Source organism: Aquila chrysaetos, chromosome 3 (genome assembly GCF_900496995.4).
Source record: "Aquila chrysaetos chrysaetos chromosome 3, bAquChr1.4, whole genome shotgun sequence".
In the NCBI taxonomy this organism is placed as follows: domain Eukaryota; kingdom Metazoa; phylum Chordata; class Aves; order Accipitriformes; family Accipitridae; genus Aquila; species Aquila chrysaetos.
In genome coordinates this window covers 25535139-25553440 of record NC_044006.1, presented here as the reverse complement: position 1 = coordinate 25553440, position 18302 = coordinate 25535139, and the positions used below count along the sequence as shown (strand labels likewise).

At 42.7% G+C, this 18302-nt stretch overlaps 1 protein-coding gene across 3 annotated transcripts in view; it reads left to right on the top strand.

Annotated features, from left to right (window-relative positions):
• CNTNAP2 (contactin associated protein 2) overlaps positions 1-18302 on the top strand; it is a 1219341-nt gene that overhangs the window by 1174984 nt on the left and 26055 nt on the right. For all 3 annotated transcript variants that reach the window (XM_030007829.1, XM_030007830.1, XM_030007834.1), the window contains one exon: positions 16318-16548. In XM_030007829.1, coding sequence (XP_029863689.1) covers positions 16318-16548 — 231 coding nt within the window. The remainder of the gene's footprint in view (positions 1-16317; positions 16549-18302) is intronic.

Below are 18302 nucleotides of genomic sequence, written 5' to 3'. Positions count from 1 at the left end.
TGAGGAAAGTACCTGCTGGTGCATGCAGTGGTGTTAATGAAATGCTATGGCAAACACTCTTCAAGATACGTCCGTACTGAGACAGCACAAGTAAGAGGCGAGGGGAACAGCTCAAATTAGAGGCACCTTTTACAAAAGTGCAAACGCTTGCTGTACCAAAAAAAAAATCATAATTCACACTTGAAACTGTGGTCCCCTTTTAACACAAGAAAAGATAGAATTAAAAAAAAACCCAAAGAATATGTAAGCAGTACTGTATCTCCGGAAATATGGAGAGGAGCAACTACTGCTTTTATTCTGGAATATATCTAAACAATATTCTGTCTAAACTGTTGCAGAGATGGTAACTGTGGCTGTTTCTCTAGAAGTAAGAGTTGAATGATTCAGCCGTGACCTTCTGAAAGTTTTGCTGTTCTGAACAATATAGAAATGTCCTGGACAGGGACGGGATACTGAAATTGTGAGTTGAATTGATGTGGCTAAATGTGATACCACGCTAGCTGGGTAAAGATCTCAGATGAGGTCCTGCTGATGAGTACCACTATCTCTTGTTTGACTTCTGGAGTGACGACTTACGTGATCTGAGACTCTGGTCCCACGTTTCCTCCATCCTGGTTCCTCGGAGATCAATTATTCCCATTACGGCACGCTTCTGGTAACGTGCTAAATTTTTGGGCTTCATGCGCTCACTTCTGGCTCCTCACTGGAGAAGAAGCTGAGCAGGCCCGTAGAATGATCTATGCTCCAGCCAGTGCATTTTGTTGGCTGCAGTGATACTTCTGGTCTGAGGCAGCGCTGGCAGCCTCCTTCCCCCGAAGCCATACAGCATCTGTGTCCACGCTGGTGCCACCACAAGTGCCGGTAGCAGTGAGATGAGCGGCAGATAGCAATGGCCAAGCCCAGCCATCCTGTGTGAGCTGTAGCCTACATTATTATTGTTGACTCTTCAGTGTTTACGTCAGTCCCCAAATTGTATCTGATCCTTCTGTCTTTCTCCCCTCGTCTCTGGCACGAGGGACCCTCTCTCCATTTGGCAGCATGGGTGCCGGAGCAGGGATGAGAGGAGGAAGGTGGTGGTGGAGCTGGGGGGGAGGAGAGAGCAAGGAGGCACTTGTCAGTCTGAGGAGGGCAGAGAAGGAAGAGGTGAACTCATAATCTGTGGGTTAATAGGTGGATATTGTGTTGGGAATTGGCTGTTTTAACCCTTCCTTTTTCCAGTGCTCTGTAGGCTGCTGAGTCTCCATTCTTTCGTCTCAAAACCCAGGAGGCGAGGTCATCTCAGTAATTTTAACTTATTAAAACCATTCTGTGCGGGTTCTTATTTGGCTCTCCTTGCCCTTGTATGCAAGGAAACTAAAAGCAAACGTATTTGAACTGTACCTTTCAAAACTCATCAAATACCAGAGTAACCTCCAGCTACCTTTTCCCCGAGAATGGCTGCTTAACAGCACTGCCTCTTGATGCTGAGCAGCATCCTCTAGAAAGACAATCTCAAAGCTTTAAACGCCCCTTTAGCGCTGGGGAAAAAAAAAAAAAAAAATCGGTGCTGGCGAGAGAAACGCAAGTGCGGTGGCCGAGCGGGACGTGCACCTTCCCCCATCTCTGCGGGGGCTGCGGGCTGCTTGCGACTCTCACAGAGGGCTTTGGCCCTGCAGCGCGGCGGGGCTCCGGCCGCGCCGGCGGCCTCGGGACCTGCCCGCAGCGGCGTCCCCGGGGGGAGACACCCGCCGCCGCCACCGGCTCCCGGCTGCCCCCCGCCCCGCGCCCACTCCCACTCCAGATCCAGTCCGTGTATTTCCGTCTCCACTCCGCCCGCCGCGGCGCGCCCGCAGCAGGCAGGTCGGGGGAGGCTCGGCTCCGCTCCGCTCCGTTCCGCGTTTTCCGCCGGCTCCCCACCGCAGCCCTGCCGTGCGGGGCGCCGCTGGCCGGCGGCTCCCGGCCGGGCCGTCCCGAGGGCCCGGAGGACAGGGAAGACGGGAAGACGGCAGGTAGCCTGGATGCGGAGGGGCGGGGGGGGCTTGCCCTGCGAGGCGGGGGGCACGGCAGCCCGCGCGGCTGCTCCTGCCGGGGCACCCCACGCGGGTTTTGGGGCACTCGTGTGATGAGCTGGCACCAGTTCTCAGCCTGGAGGGAGGCGGCGGGCGGGAGGGACGAGGTCTCCGCAGCGGCTGCCGGGTCGCCGGGAGCCCGCCTGCCGCCGGCGGCGTGCTCGGGGCGGGGGGGAGCACCGCTGACCGCCGCCTGCAAACCAGACGCCGCTAGAGAAAGAGCTGACCGTCCGTCTGCCAGAACAAAGCTGCGATGCGTATTGAGAGGCATCCGGGATGCCCGTCTGGTGTTTGGGGTTTCCCGACCTTGTCTTGGATGCTTTCTCTCTGCGTGGGGTTCAGTTTAATCGGGGGGGGGAGGGGGGCTGGGGAGAAGAGAGAGGGGCATCTCTACGGGATGAAGAAGGGCAATCTGATTTCGATCATCTTCGGACGCTGATGCTGTGACCTACCTGTAAGTTTTTGTTTATTTTTTTTCGAACTGGTTGTAAAAGGAGCGGGTTAATCCATGTCTGCTTCCTGATCCAGCTCGTGTGACACGGAGTGTTTAATCTAGTACAAGATTTAAGAAAAAAAACCAAATGACAGTATTTCTTGTCAGTATAGCATCTTGAACTACATTAATGTACTGTTTTAATGTATTTCTGTGCAAGAGCAAGCATAGCAAGATGCTATAATTTTGATATTTTTTATATTTACTTTTATTGCAGCTTGATCAAACGTTTCCCTGTCCCTCCAAAGATATCAGTTAGGTTTGAGATTAGAAGCAGCCAAAGCTATGTTTCAGTATTTGGGTGGGAGCACTTGCTACAGCTTGTTAACAAAGCCATTATACTGCAAATGGCATTGTGCCCTCAGATTCTACTCTGGAATATTGTTCCATGCTTGGATATAATAATAATAATGATAAAGCATGTTGGTAGTGCACAGTTTGACTGAGGCCAGCTGGAAGTGTTCAGTTTACACTATCTAATGAGATGCAAAGGTAGTGACCGAGCTAGTCCTTACATGTTGTCTGGTCCTGTTCTTCCATCATCCTTCCACACACGCAGTTCTGTGTCTTTTTGTCAAAATGTCTATTATCATTACGTACTGAATAAGACCGTGGATGAGCAAATCATAGAAATTGCAGAAATATGCACACTGAGGATGCCTGGCATGTAATATTCTGCATCTGATCAGAAAAGCAATAAAGGTCCACTTAAGCTATATGTATTAAACCTGAGATTGGCAGGACTGGAAAAGGAAGCGTGCTTCCTTACTGTTTCTCATGGAGTGAAATTTGTTGGCTGGCATCAAACCACACCTATTTCTTTCATCCCCACTGTATTCGTTGAAAGAGGGAGCGTTTTCAGTTTCCAGATCATGGTGTAATGCTTTTACATTTCATGCCTTATGGAATCATGATTTCCACTGCCTAGAGGTGGAGAGGGTCTTTGCAGGGCTTTGCTACTCTAACTGAAGTTCATGAAGGCTTCTTTTAAACCAAAGATTGAGAGCTCTCTTTTTGGGTGATTTAGCTGGTCTACCCGAATTTTGATACAGTAACAGTCCTATAATGGTGGAGGTATGCAGTGCTTTCTACAACACAAGAAGTTGAGACACTCAATTACCTTGCCAGGCTGCAGCCTTAAAATGAGCTGCAGGAGGGCATTTATCCCAGAGTGAGTAGTTCAGCACTGGAACTCACTGGTATGGGATGCTGTGGAGGCCAGAAGCATTAATCGTTTCCAAAAAGATTGGACACATTCATGGGAGACAGTTCTGCAGGTAGCTAAATATAAAAAGCAAGATGCAACCTTCATCTCAAAGGCTTAAAGCCCATGTTTATGGGAAGCCGAAAAGGTGATCTGGGAGGGGATCATTTACATGCTCCATGCTGTTATACTATTTGTGAATCATCTACTATCAGACACCTTTTTTTTTTTTTGAGGAGAGAACAATGAACTAGGTAAGTCATTGCTCTATCTAATGCAGCTGTTAAATTTTTATGACAATTTGACATTGTGCATCGAATAGCAATACTTTTCAGGAGTGAATTTATTGCACGTAAGAATGTTCCAGCAGAGGAAATACAAAAAGAGTATTTCACATATGCATACGTGTAACAAAGAAAAGAAGCAAAAGCCTTTAGAGTTTCTTGGATCAACCCCATCATTGACTTTGAGATGTAATAGAGACTGTTCAAATATAAATTGCTCAGCTTCAAATTGGGGAATACTGGGAAGAAAGCATAAAAGAAATTGGTTTTAAGAAGTGAAATTGATTCTTTTTCCCTGCACTGTCCTACAGTATTTTTCCAATTGTTAAAATAAATGGTGTTTTTCAGTACTACAGCTAGGTTGGTATTGTCTATACAAAAAGTGAATGTTTTGGTCCGAGAAAAAATAAATTGCAAATGAAGAAGTAAAGCAAACAATAAAAATGTTGGAATAAAAATGACCAACTAAGTTATAGCATTCTCATCCTTGCTGGCATTCTGCTTTTCATTTGCTTCCTATTTTCAGGCTTTTGATAACTGAATGAAAATTGCCACTACTTAGAAAGGTCACTGCTTGTTTATAATGTGGCAGTGTGCATATCTTCTGAAAAATGTCAGTTCCCAAAAATCTTTTCTTTATATGTTACATTGCATTGAAATCCACCATTGTAGGTGCAATAGCCATGGATTTCTTTTAAGTTAAATAAATAAGAAAAATTATGTGGGACTGATAAAGAAGTTTTATCTTAGTGATAATAATATCCCTAAAAGTGGTTTCTTAACAAACAGATTGCAGATCCTTACCTTTTTAATTAAAAGAATTAGGAATACAGAAGGTTAATATAAGGCATAATATAAGACATAGTATATGAATAAAAATAATATCTTGCTGAAAAATAATTTTCCAGTTTTAGTTGCATACCATGAATCTTCTTCAAGTCATTATTTAGCTTTTTCACCATCTTTAAGTGAAAGAGTAAGATAAGCAAGGGAGGAGGGAGGCAAGAGAGGGAGTTTCAGCCTACCCACACTTTGATGAGACTGCAGTATTATTAAGATATTTGAGGCTGGTGATACAGAACGCAAAGCGTAGTATGAGGACATTTGCAGATAGTCATAGAAGGGTACCCATTAAACTGCAAAGTAATAATCAGACTGAAATTATATTATTTTAATATAGTTTTGACAAAAGCACAGTATAACTAAATGCATTGGAGTTTGGCCAAGACACATTAAGCTTGACTACAGGCTGCAAGACTCGTATCTGATTATTTATTTTTTTATTTTTCTGGCCTGAAAAGCATTTGCTGAGTTATGTTGCAGCCAGCTTCCATAAGACATAAAAGCACATTTAGGCAATGAAACTGCGTATTTCTTTTGCATAGTAATGCGACATCTATGTATGTGTTTTACATCCTTCTCTAAGGGTTATAAAAGATGCTGTGAAGATTATTTATCATGAGCATGAATTAGAATGGCTTATAAATCCTGCTGAAATACAGTGTCCCAGCTAATTCTGAGGATGTTTTGTCAGTGGTAACTTTTATTTTTTCATAGAAATACCTCTGATGATAAAATTACTTAGTTATTTTGTCAGTCATTTAGATTTGTGGTTTGTTCAGGTTTTTTTAAAGAAATTTCAGCTATATAATTTCTTCTCCTCCCCCATCATCCGCTTCCTCTCACTCTGTTTCAAGCCTACCTGCAGACAAAAAGTAGATGAAACATTTAATTCTTTGTTGTGGATGAAACCTGGTGGTGGCTCTCCTGCTGCTGCCCTCAACCTGTGATCCCATTGCTCTTGCATCATGTGAAGAAGATAGAGAATGTGGCAGAAAAAAAAAAAAAATGTTCCTGAAGCTAACTGTCAGATACTCCTTATGCAGTTTTGCCTTGAGAACTGCTGATTTCTGCAGCTTGGGTTACATCAGTGTGTGCTGAGCACTTTGCTTCTCAATTGAAAGATTTCCATTAGCCCTCAGGAGGGTTTGCAGTCAAGGTAGGTGTTACAGCCTGACTGAACAATATTAGTGTCCTGTTCTGTCAGCTCAGGCTATCGTTTAGGTGGATGGCCTTTCTTTTTAGCTCTCCCTACCTTTGGGATACCTGCTTTAAAGAACAGGCTGAGCTTTTTGCCTCTGGTATCTGGAAATAATGATTAGTCATCTAATGGAGAAATAAAATGCTACACAAATTTATGAAATGACTGTATTACCACTCACAGTTGGTTATAAAGGGCAATGCATGGAGAGATCTCTCTTCCCCCAAAACCCATGGGAATTTTGGTCCCACTGGCACAGAGCTGACTGTTCACTCCCATTGAAGTTCTGCCCCCAGCTGAACACTTCTTGGGGGCCACGCTTGAGTGGGAACATTTGAAGACTTTTGCCAAAATCAAGACTTCCCGTTGATGTCTGCATGCTGGGTATCATTCCTTGGCAACAAAGGTTCTCTGGAAACTTGGTATTTCTTCTCTTTTCCCCTGATTTTGCATTGTTCCATTACCCCTGGGAGAGCTTTCATTTTCATCAATGAAAATGTGCCATACAATCTGTGCCTCCATTAGTGACCTTTCCAAAGTCATGAGAAGTTTATGGGGTGTTTAAAATAACTATTTGATTTTATTTTCATATTTAAAAGCAATGCCCATACCTTTTTTGCTTAGATCTCAAAATCATGTCAAGTGAGACAGATCCCAGCTAGAGGGTAGGGGGAATTCCCTATGTCCTACTAAAAGGGAGGGGGAGAGTTTAACATGAATATCTGAAATGACTCACTCAAGGTTATACAGTGAGTCAGTAGCAAAATGTGAAGAAAATACTTGTTTCCTTGAAAGAGTGATGTTCACTTTTACTATTGGCCTTAGTTTTGTAGTGTTTACAGTGCAATTACTAAGAACCTTGCAGCATCAGTTAATTCCCTTTTCATTAAAAGGCATTGTGAATTCCTGAATAATAACTGTTGTTGGCTACACATGAAATTTTTAAATGGAAAATTACAGGAAATCATACATCTTGTTTGAAATCTTGAAACATTCAGTAACTATACTATCAGTACAGAAGGGCAGAAAAAAAATCCAACTTGTTCTCAAACCCTCTTCATTTGTGGCAGTGTGAAAGGAGGCTGCTGTGAAATAACATCTTCATTTCATAGCATTTTTCACAGTGCCTTTTTGGACTGAAAAGCTGCAGTCCAGCACTAGTCTTTATTACTTCTGCAATAATGGGACTCTGACAGGAGTACATTTCACATCAGTGATTTACTGTCTCCATTACAGCGTGACCCGAAAGCTGTAACTTCTCCACCAGCAACTGGATTTTGGAAGTGCTCCAGGGCCACGGCACAGCTTCCAGGCTGGCTCAGGTTCTCTAGTCCTGTGTATTTTTCACGTAGTTCGATCATTTCCAGCTTACCCAGAAAGTATCAGGAATGTTTCATAAAGAAATGGCCTTTGTTTTGGCAACGCTGATAAAGCTGCTGCTGCAACTGAAACATGCACTGAGCTGTTACAGTCTTCATAAGTAATTTTTCTCTTGCTTGCACCATGGATAAGGTCACGTCTTCAGTGTCAGACCAAATGAAAGCGCCGTGTGTTTGCTGTGCAACTCTATTGGTTGGCACTGCTGGGTTAATGTTATTTCCTTTGGTTTCTGGCACAGTGCTTCATACACCACAAATAGCATCTTCTCCGTGTTTCAGTGGGTGGTCAGTGAGTTTGTCAATCTAGACATAAACTGTCTAAACAAAATTATTCCATACAAGCTATAATTTTTTATAAAAGGAAACCAGAAAAGTTACAATAAGTAAGGTAAAGCTACAAAGAAAAAGGCTTCACGAAGGGCAAATCGTACCTGACAAATTTGGTGGCCTTCTATGACAGGGTTACAGCATTGGCAGATACAGGAGGAGCAACAGACATAATCTGCCTGGACTTGAGCAGAACATTTGACGCTGTCCTGCACAACATCCTTGTCTCTAAATTGGAGAGACATGGATTTGATGGATGGACCATTAAGTGGATAAGGAATTGGCTGGATGGTCACACTCAGAGAGTTGCGGTCAATGGCTCGATGTCTGAGTGGAGACCAGTGATGAGTGGTATTCCTCAGGGGTCAGTATTGGGGCTGGTGCTGTTTAACATCTTTGTTGGCAACATGGGCAATGGGATTGAGTGCACCCTCAGCAAGTTTGCCAATGATACCAAGCTCTGTGGTGCAGTCAGCACAATGGAGGGAAGGGATGCCATCCAGAGGGACCTTGACAGGCTCGAGAGGTGGGCCTGTGTGAACCTCATGAAGTTCAACAAGGCCAAGTGCAAGGTCCTGCACATGGGTTGGGGCAATCCCAAGCACAAACACAGGCTGGGCGATGAATGGATTGAGAGCAGCCCTGTGGAGAAGGACTTCATATTAGTGGATGAAAAACTGAATATGAGCCAGGAATGTGCGCTTGCAGCCCAGAAAGCCAATTGCATTGTGGGCTGCATCAAAAGAAGTGTCGCTAGCAGGTCAAGGGAGGTGATTCTTCTCCTCTACTCCACTCTCATGAGACCCAACTGCAGTACTGCGTTCAGCTCTGGGGCCCCCAACATAAGAAAGACATGGACCTGTTGGAGCAGGTCCAGAGGAGGGCCACAAAGATGATCAGGGGGATGGAGCACCTCTCCTATGAGGACAGGCTGAGAGAGTTGAGGTTGTTTAGCTTGGAGAAGAGAAGGCTCCAGGGAGGCCTTATGGCAGCCTTCCAGTACTTAGAGGGGGCCTACAGGAGAAGTGTGGGGGGACTCTTTATCAGGGAGTGTAGTGATAGGACGAGGGGTAATGGTTTTAAACTGAAAGAGAGTAGATTTAGATTAGATATTAGGAAGAAATTCTTTACTGTGAGGGTGGTGAGGCACTGGAACAGGTTGCCAAGAGAAGTTGTGGATGCCCTATGCCTGGAAATGTTCAAGGCCAGGTTGGATGGGGCTTTGAGCAACCTGGTCTAGTGGAAGGTGTCCCTGCCCATGGCAGGGGGGTTGGAACTAGGTGATCTTTAAGGTGCCTTCCAACCCAAACCATTCTATGAAAAAGTTAAAATAGCCACAGAAGGACTACGTCACACAATAGGGCCATACTGCGGGCAGCACCTGAATGTTCTGGAAAGCAATCAGGTATAGGCATGTCTGAAGGCTTCTGACTTTGGAATCTGATCGGGGTCCAGAGTGAAGGGGACAGTGAGTCTCTCACGACGTGTGCCAGAAGAGGGAGTGACAGGATGGCTGTCCCAGCCCCATGGGGGCTGGAGGCCACCCCACAGCTTCTCACCACATTTACTCCATCCCTGCAGGCCCCTGGGCAGCGTAAGCGTATTAGCGTGATGGGAAAGGGACATGTGGGGAGACATCTGCATACCACCTGGCCCTTGCAGACCTGTGGACTGAAAAAAGCATGTCTGCTACATGGGATCTGAATTTTTGCATGAAGAGCAGTTGGTAGTCATTTGCACTTGGGTCCTGTGATGTTCATGTCGCCGTTCTCAGGACCCATGTGCCCCTTCGCTGCCCCCAGCACCCCTGTCACAAGTTCTCTGTAAATGTTGAGCATCTTGTTCAACATTTTAAAAAAAGCATCTTGTTCCACTGGTACAAGTGTCCAGAGAGCAGTATGCACTAGCTCAGTTTTGAGTAATGGACAAAATAAAGTTCCTGTTGTTTTATACTCGGTTTGGAACACTTACTGAATTTTAATGCAGAGACTGAAATGAAAAGCCAGGGAAATTTGAGGGCCATGGAAAGTCTTTATAGTAGCTTAGTTCAGCACCCATACATGCCTTGCAGTTTTACATTAACTACATCTCATTAAATGTCGTTCTGGGAGTTTAGCTTCTTTGCTTCGTACTGCGGGTGTTTAGCATATCTGATATCACATGTGGTATCTACACAGTTAAGTGGTATTAGTATGCTTTTTTATAGAAATTGCTGATCTTAGGACAGAGAAGATACAAACAGCCAGTAAGCAAACAGGTGCTTGATCTTCATACTGGAGGATGTTCATCAGAAGACCATGTGTCAGAACATAGTTTTCCCTTTATCCAGTGTTATCCCCCTTTTGGGTGTTTAGTAGTTGCTCCTGACATGGACTTTTTAGCCTTGTGGCTTTGGTCTAGCAGGTATGTGCCACCCCAGATAGGTTCTCCCTATGACTGTGTGCTAATTTATTTATTCTCTCGGGTTTTTTACACCATGCCAGTCCTCAAGTATTGGCAGATGCCAGGGTTTGATGTTGCATTGAACTGCTCATCTAGGCATAAAATACTGCAAGTAAGAGAAAATGCTTTAGTAATCTCTGTGGACTGTGACTTCTTGAAATCAATAGCTTCCTTTCAGCAGAGTTTAAACTGCTTTCTATTATATGGAGCCTGATGCAGTAACAGAGACATGCTTAAGATGCTGATTGGGCTGATCTTTGAGCAGCAGGTAATGTAACAAGATATCTTCCTGAGTACAGGGGACAAGAGAGCACATGGTGCTTTATTTCGAAGAGAAAATCTATTGCTAAGGTTGACGCAAAAGCAATTAGTGGTTCATTTAATTGAATCAGTGAATTCACCTGTGCAGTCTATTAAAATATTATATAGAGATAATTTAGGCTCAATTTAGTACAGCTAGCTGAAGCGTTATAGAGATTTATAATGGATTACCTTCTATCTACCCGCTGAGTGGATGCTTAATCTTAAGTGAAATAGCACAGCATCCTGGTAGTTCAGCCAGAAATATCACCCTGTGGCAAAGCTGAACTTCTCCCACTACTGTTATGGTTACTTTCTTTCCAGGATCATTAGGCTGTTGTATTTCTGGGCATAAAAGGGCACATATAAATAGGTCATTGTCCTAAATCCAAACAGCTGGATTTTTCACCATTTTCAAAGCAAAACTCAAATGATGTCCTGTGTATATTGTGTAAAAAATAGTCTTTGGTAAGTTAAACTGAAAGGGCTTTGGTTGTGCTGCTGACACTTTCCTTTGTTTAAAAGGCATCTTCTGTCACAATCAAAATCACTCCAGTATATAGTGCTTTTATTCTCCCTGCCCTACTATGTGCTACTTTGGGCAGAGCTTTCCCACTGACAAAGAAGAAGACCTAGATAGCTATAACAGTTACTGAGAGCCTTGCTGTGCCAGAAGTACCCTTAGCTATGCCTTACTTTTACTTTGAAGGGCATCACTGGAAAACTCCAAGGGAATTCATAACAGGATATTTATTACATACATTGTTGTGCATACCCACAAACTGTACTTCAAGTTCTGTTACATTTCCTTCCTAATGGAACATAATTCACAATAAATAGATGCCTTGATTCTCTCTGTATGTATTGAACACTGTGCAAAGTTCAGAATTTATGATAACTTACTGTATCAATCTGCATTTCAGAGTCGTATAAAGAAAAAAATGTACAGATCAGCTAGAATAGAAAAGATATTCAGCAGAGATGTTCAGCACGTATGTTTAATAAAACCAGGTTTTGTATGTTTACAAAGATTTGCAGTTGGAGTGTTTCCCTCTTCCCTCACGGCTAACTCTCTCTCCCTTTTTCCGAGGTCAGTGTGTAACACAATCTGAGGCCATCTTTCCACATGTGGCACGACTGTACTGGTATGGCACAGTACTGTGCTGGATTGTGTAGCTTTGTGCTGCAGAGCCTTGTGTACATGCAAATCATTCTAGGATCCTCACATGGGGAACTTTACATAAATAGAAAGCATTTCTGTTTCATCTATCAAAAAACTGCTCAGGACTGTGGGATCAAACACATAATCTATTTTCCACTAAATCAGGCTGGTTTTCTCTAGTCTAAGTGATGCTACAAGAATGGATAAAAAATAAATGGTAGAATTAAGCAGAGATGGACCTCTCCAGCAGTGCGATAACTTTTTGTGCTATTAGAAGTGCTATGGCCCTTTTTGCTACTCTATAAATCTTTTACTGGTAGATATGGAAAGTAGAGAAGGGAGAGAGTAGATAAAAACTGTATTTGGCAGCATGTCTGCTTCCACAAGTAGCTCATCAGATGCATGCTAACTAGATCACCTTTGGTAATAATCTGAACCAAACTGTTATTTGTTTGTCTTGTAATAGTGCCTAGGCAGGAGCCCCAACTCTGCATCTACAGGTAACGTAGTAAGGGCAAAAAGGCTTAAAAAACAGATAACCTAATTACACTGATTAGTATTGCTATGTGCTACTTATACATTTGTTACTTATACGCAGGTCCAGCCACAATTTTTTCCTCTATACAATTTATTTTTGCTTGGTTTCTTCTAGATTCATAGAATAATGAATTTCAACTTGTTGGGTACTCATTAATGGTGCCTTGTGTCATAAGTATTCTTGAAAATAGATGTTCTTTATATCTTTTCACCTAGGTGGAAAAGAGCTTCTTCAATAGCAGCACATAATTTTCAATAGAGAAATAGTATTATTTTCATCACTATGTGGCACGTTTCTGCCACAGCCGTGGAACATAAGCCCTGAAATCAAAACGAGTAACTGAAGATTAAATTCCTGTATCTTTTTACTCTTAAAGAAATAACAAAACATAAATAACAGGTAATTGATGTTAAGTATATCTTCAGTGAATGATAACACACAAGACAGGGTAACATCTGTGAGGTTCTTAGTATACTGTGTACTAGTTATATACATTTTTAAAATGTTTAAGTAATCTGGGTAGGCAGTTGTGTAGTTATTGTGTGAATGTTCAGTGTTAAGGATTTGTATACTGCAGTGCATCTGTGCTAGAATGGGTTTGCCTGAATGGTCTCTGTCTTGTAATCATGGTCTTCATCTCAAGTCAGCAGGTTATGTGACCAAGGGAGCAAATGGTTAAACCAACTGAAGTTAAAAAAGGCCTAAAAGTGGTATTTTTGGAAGTCTTTCATTACAGAAATCCTTGTGGGTAGGGTGCCAGCAGAAGATTGCTGCATCAGATCTGAAAGCAGTAATACTAATGTTCCTATTAGGTAATGATAATACTGTATACTGTAATATTTATATGACTTTTCACTAGCTCATGTGCTGAAAATTAGAACAATGCAAAGTAGTTGCATTGTACATTGCCCTTTTTAAAATAATGTGTTTGTCATCTTCTTTTCTTTTTCTCCCCTCTTTGTTATAGAGAGAAAATTGAATTTTAGTCATGACAACAAAGCCATATTTAATTATATCATCATTACACTCTCTAGGGATGGGTTTATAGCAGGCTCAAATACACAGGGAGGCAAAGTATAATGGCATAACATCACAGAGTATCGACGTGCTGAGCCCCATGGGACACGCACGGGAAGGAACATGTTCACAGTCATAGAAGTCAATCCATCTTGTTTTAGCACTTATGTGATGCGAGTTGGTGGTAAATCTGCACGAGGTGAATTGCACAACTCTCATTTGTGCAATGTTTTAAACAAAAATGCAGGTCTTCAGCAAGGTGCCTTGTTAGGGTTTTAGGGTTTTTTTCTTTAATTCTTTCAGGATCCATCACTTATTATCACAGAGTTAGAGAAGAATGGTGCTGAAGCTGCTAAAGTAGCACAATCATATTCATAGATTTTTGTTCTTGTCATTCAGGATCGTGAGTGGGAGGCTATTAGCATTGCTGCATGAAGTTCTACAGAATATATAAAAATGTGAATAAAAGGTAGTCACTAAACTGTTATTGACAGCGGTTACAGCATTTAAAGAGAAATATGGTCTTCTAATTGTTTCTTAAATTATAAGGATTACTCAAAATTGCAGCTATTCACTGAATATACCATGAATATTTAATTGAAATAAGAGGCAGTGAATATTGTGGTCACATAGGAAGCTTTTCTGAGTGATACGCTCTACAAGTAGCATTTGAATGCAAGAACTCTGGCTTTTCTACAGCTTTTCTACTAACTATGGAAAGTGTGCATGCACATGTGAGGTTTTTTACTTACTATCAAATTTTTGAAGGAGATGCTGTTTGGTCAAGCTACTTTTTTAAAGGAGAGCTGGATGAGACTCACGTGACTAATCCCATTATTTTAATCCATTTAAGCTAGTCTCTAGCTGAGTCCTGAGCATCCTTCCACTTTGTCACAGGTGGTAGTCACTGCTCACTGCCAGCTTGTGAACTGTGGCTGTAATATTGATACAGGCTGGATAAGCACTGGCAGAGAAAGGATGTTCTCAAACAAGAAGGAAAAGGGAAAATGGGGGGAATAGAAAATCCATTCTTGTACAGTGGATCACATAAGGATCTAATGCAACTAATTTTTAGATTATGCATCTTCCTTTTGTGTCCTTATGCTAGGTGAGGGCGGGATTTAAATGTTCTGTGTTTATCATTCTAATATGGTTGCAAAGACAGAAGAGGTACAGCTTAGTTCTGTGTGAAAACCAAGAAGTTGTTTTACTCGTGCTCAAGATTTGTCCAATTTCCACCAGTTTTCCCCCACTTCATCTTTAACATGTAAACCCCAAAAATAAAGTATACTTGAAATGCCCTGCCTGGTTTGTAGCCTTGAAACTCCTTGTACATATCCCTGATGCAAAACCATAAGTACTCTTAGGAATAGAAGTGACATATGTATCATGGTAGTTTTTAGGGAGCCCAGTCAGCAGCTCAGACCTCATATAATTGATCCTGGTTTGGTTAGAACACAGACTCATCCAAAAGGTTAGTAATGCATTTTCTAATAATTCTGATTTGATTTTTTTTTTTTTTTTTTTTTGGTAGAAAAACTCAAACCCAGATGAGCTTTGGTTCCCAGCTCTTCCCCAAACTCTTACAATAAAACTCTTTCCCACTTTCTCCTCACACTTCTCAGGAGAATCCTCTCTGTCCCACCTCTGTTTTCCTTTCTTTCTTTTTTATGACACAATCTTGTGATTTACAGATGTCTTTTTTTCCAGAAACACCATTTTTCAAACCCTTATCATTTCCTATCTGAAAAGGTTGCCTTTGAACAACCTGGGGCTGCTCACTGTTCTCTGTCCCTCGGATATCATTGTGCTTTGCTCAGCTCAGTATGACTTTTTCCACTGACTTCAAGGGCCAGACGTTAACTCCTGTCCCTGCCAACCCGGGGAAAGGTGATTTGGAGTGTCTCAGTGCCTCCAGAGCAATACTCCCTGGTACAGCACAAACATGATGCTGCCGTGCATCCTTTCCATTCACTCCATGAAAGGAAGCCAAATTCGTCACCGCCATGTAAATATTATATTAGGCACTGCAGTGAGGCTTTGAAATGTTAATACCCCTGCTAACGCAGCCAGCTGACAGAGAGTGCTGGTTTTGTTGACTCAGGCTGTCGCAACAGGTCCTGGCAGAATTAAAACAGCTGTGAGCAGCCTGCAGGTTCCTGGGTAGTAAGGGCATGTGCCACGTTTTACGGCTACCATTTTGGGATCATTTTAAGTGGTGTTTTAGAAGGGAGAAAGCTACTTGGGGGGTGACTTTGAGGGACAATGGCTGGTTTAGAGAGCAATGGCAGAGCCCCATGCTTTGCTCATGGATGCCAGCTGCCAGCTTGCCTATCAGCCCACGGCAGCGAGGTATAAAATGGCCGACTTGCGGCAGGCTCTCAGCTGACGTAGGCCCGGTTGCGGAGGCGTGGGAGCATGCACACTGCTCCTCAGCCTGCAGCAGGGGTGGGCAGGCTCCTGCCACCTCTCACCACTTCGGGGGAAGGAAAGAGGCTGGAGAGGGGCAGTTTTCTACCTCGGGCCAAAGGGACGCATGGTCCCCTGGCGAAGGAACGTGTGGTCCCCTGGCAAAGGGACACTTGGTATCATGGTGAAGGGACACTTGGTCTCCTCGTAAGGAGACAGGAGGGGGATGGGAGTGAACCAGAGTGGTCCCAGCCCACCAAAAGGGGCTAGAGGATGATGGGCCAGGGTGGAGGAAGGGGCATCTCTTGCAGCAGCAGCTTCAGCTGGGAGGAGAGACCCTGGCAGTGACTGTCCCTCTGCCTTGTCCTTTGCCACTTCTTCTTGGGGAAAAGATTTTTTTTCCTGACCTTCTCTTCTCTGATGACTCCTTCACACCAGCCTTTCATTTTAATGATAGCATAGCAGTGCAACTGAGTCACATCAAGGCCTGAAGGTTTCCAGCTTTAATCTGTAATGAAATGTAAAGAAACCTGGCAGGGTCTGACAAGTTCTCAGTCTACTGAGAGAGGGACTTGGGAACTGAGCTCTGGGAATCAAGTGTTCAGACCAACCTTGCTTTCCAAAGCAATGAATTGCTTTCATTAATTTTTTTTTCCTCCTTAATTTCCCATAGAAATTGGGAAGATTGACCAAGATATATATAAATACAACACTCCAGGATTCACTGGCTGCCTATCAAGAGTACAGTTCAACCAGATTGCTCCACTCAAAGCAGCTCTGAGACCTACCAACGCCTCCTCTCACGTCCACATCCAAGGAGAACTGGTGGAATCCAACTGTGGAGCATCTCCACTCACCATCCCACCAATGTCGGCCGCTACCGACCCGTGGCACTTAGACTCAGGTAAGCTGGGGTGCATGCCTCGTTAGCTCAGCAGAGCAGTTCAGAGAAGAAGTACGTCCACCCTCTGTAAGGAAAAACAAACCTGAGTGGATGTGATTGATAGATGACTGTAGGACAGGAATTTGCCACCACTTCTAAATGCAGTTACAGGATATTTTTCTTGCCTTTTTTTAATATTCTGCTTTATTTTTCTTTTCCGTAAGTCTTACACTGTTTGAATGTTGAGTTTTGACCTAGCTGCTGCGATAGCACTTTCTCTGTACTATCGGGTATGTAGTCGGCAAAAGGTTGCAAGTACAGATAAATAAGGTACAGTAGCATTTTTTCTGCTGTATTCCCAATAAGTGAGTATATTGTAGTCAGCTTCATACAAAAAAAGTAAATCTAATTTTAGGCATAAATATATTTATATAAAGTGCTGATTTGTTTTCTGAAATGTCTGCTTTCCTTAGGCCATGTTTAATGGGAAATCCCATTAGTCATGATTGTATTCATCTCATGCTGAAAATGCTGGAAAGCCAAAATAATTTGCTGATCCCAGAAATGTCATCCTGCTTTGTGACTGACAGTCTTTGAAAGTATATGTTGTGCCTAAATTTTGAGGGTTTTTTTCTGTTTTGCTTCTTGGGTGTCAGATAAATACTTAATTAAAAAAAAAATCTGTTCCCTTTAGATGTATAGGGTCAGGTGTATGTCGACCCCTCTCTTTTATTTTGTCCTGATTCTGATTTCACTTGTAGCGGTGTAAATTAGAACCTGTCCTGGCAAAGCTGATGGATTTACAGTGGTATAAAATGAAAATGCTAGAGGAAAAACTGGGTCCATAATGATTTTGATACCAATTAGTCTTTGCCTGTTGTGTTTGGGGATGCATCTATCTGCCAGTTTTTATATGAGAGGGGACAGGTATATATGTCTTTCTTAACCGTATGTGCCAAGATCACACCTTTGGGGTTTGGATTATTTTTTTTCTTGCAGTGTCAAACAACTCCTTGCAACATTTCCTTTCAGCTCTTCTTCAGTAGAGAAATAGGACAAAGGTTTGTAAGGAGAGGTAGATATTCCAGGGCTGAGGGTCCCAAACATCTATACAAGCAGTATTATGCTCTAAAACCTGTCATTCCCTCCTTGCTGCCATGCCATTGTAGGATTTCAGTATGTCTTTTCCCTGTTTATAACATGCAATCTCCTACTTGAATTTTTTCACCACAAATTAGTAGTCTCTTTCTTCTCTGAAATTAATAGGTCAGTTTGTACCTGAAGGTTATGTTTCATGCTCCTGTTTCTATAAAAGCGCATTTCCTAAAAGATACCTCACTGACTCATGTCTTTAAAAAGTGTGTCGTAAACTTCTTGAGGAGGCACTGCTGCTGTGAATCTTCTGCAGCTAATGGCTTTTGGTTGTTAATTTTGGTTGGTTTCTTTTTCCTACAGACAGCAAGCTAGTAAAAGACTGTGGTGGGATTTATTCAAGATAGTTGAGCTGTTCCTAATAGCTCCTGGTGTTAAAAGAGGGAGATCTTGTTTGTCCTTTCAACGTGCTACTATGCTTGTCCTTGTGTTGGCTCAGTCTCGTCTTGGAAACTTTTGCTGAGGTGATTCACCTTTGTTCACCTGACAGATTACGAACTTACACATTTTCTTCTGGATTAATTGCAGTACTTGGTCATGGAGCCAGCATGAAGGATATCAAGGAATATACAGCATACAATTAGGTTGGCTCAAGTTGTCTGTTAACTTCTGCCCAGTAAAAA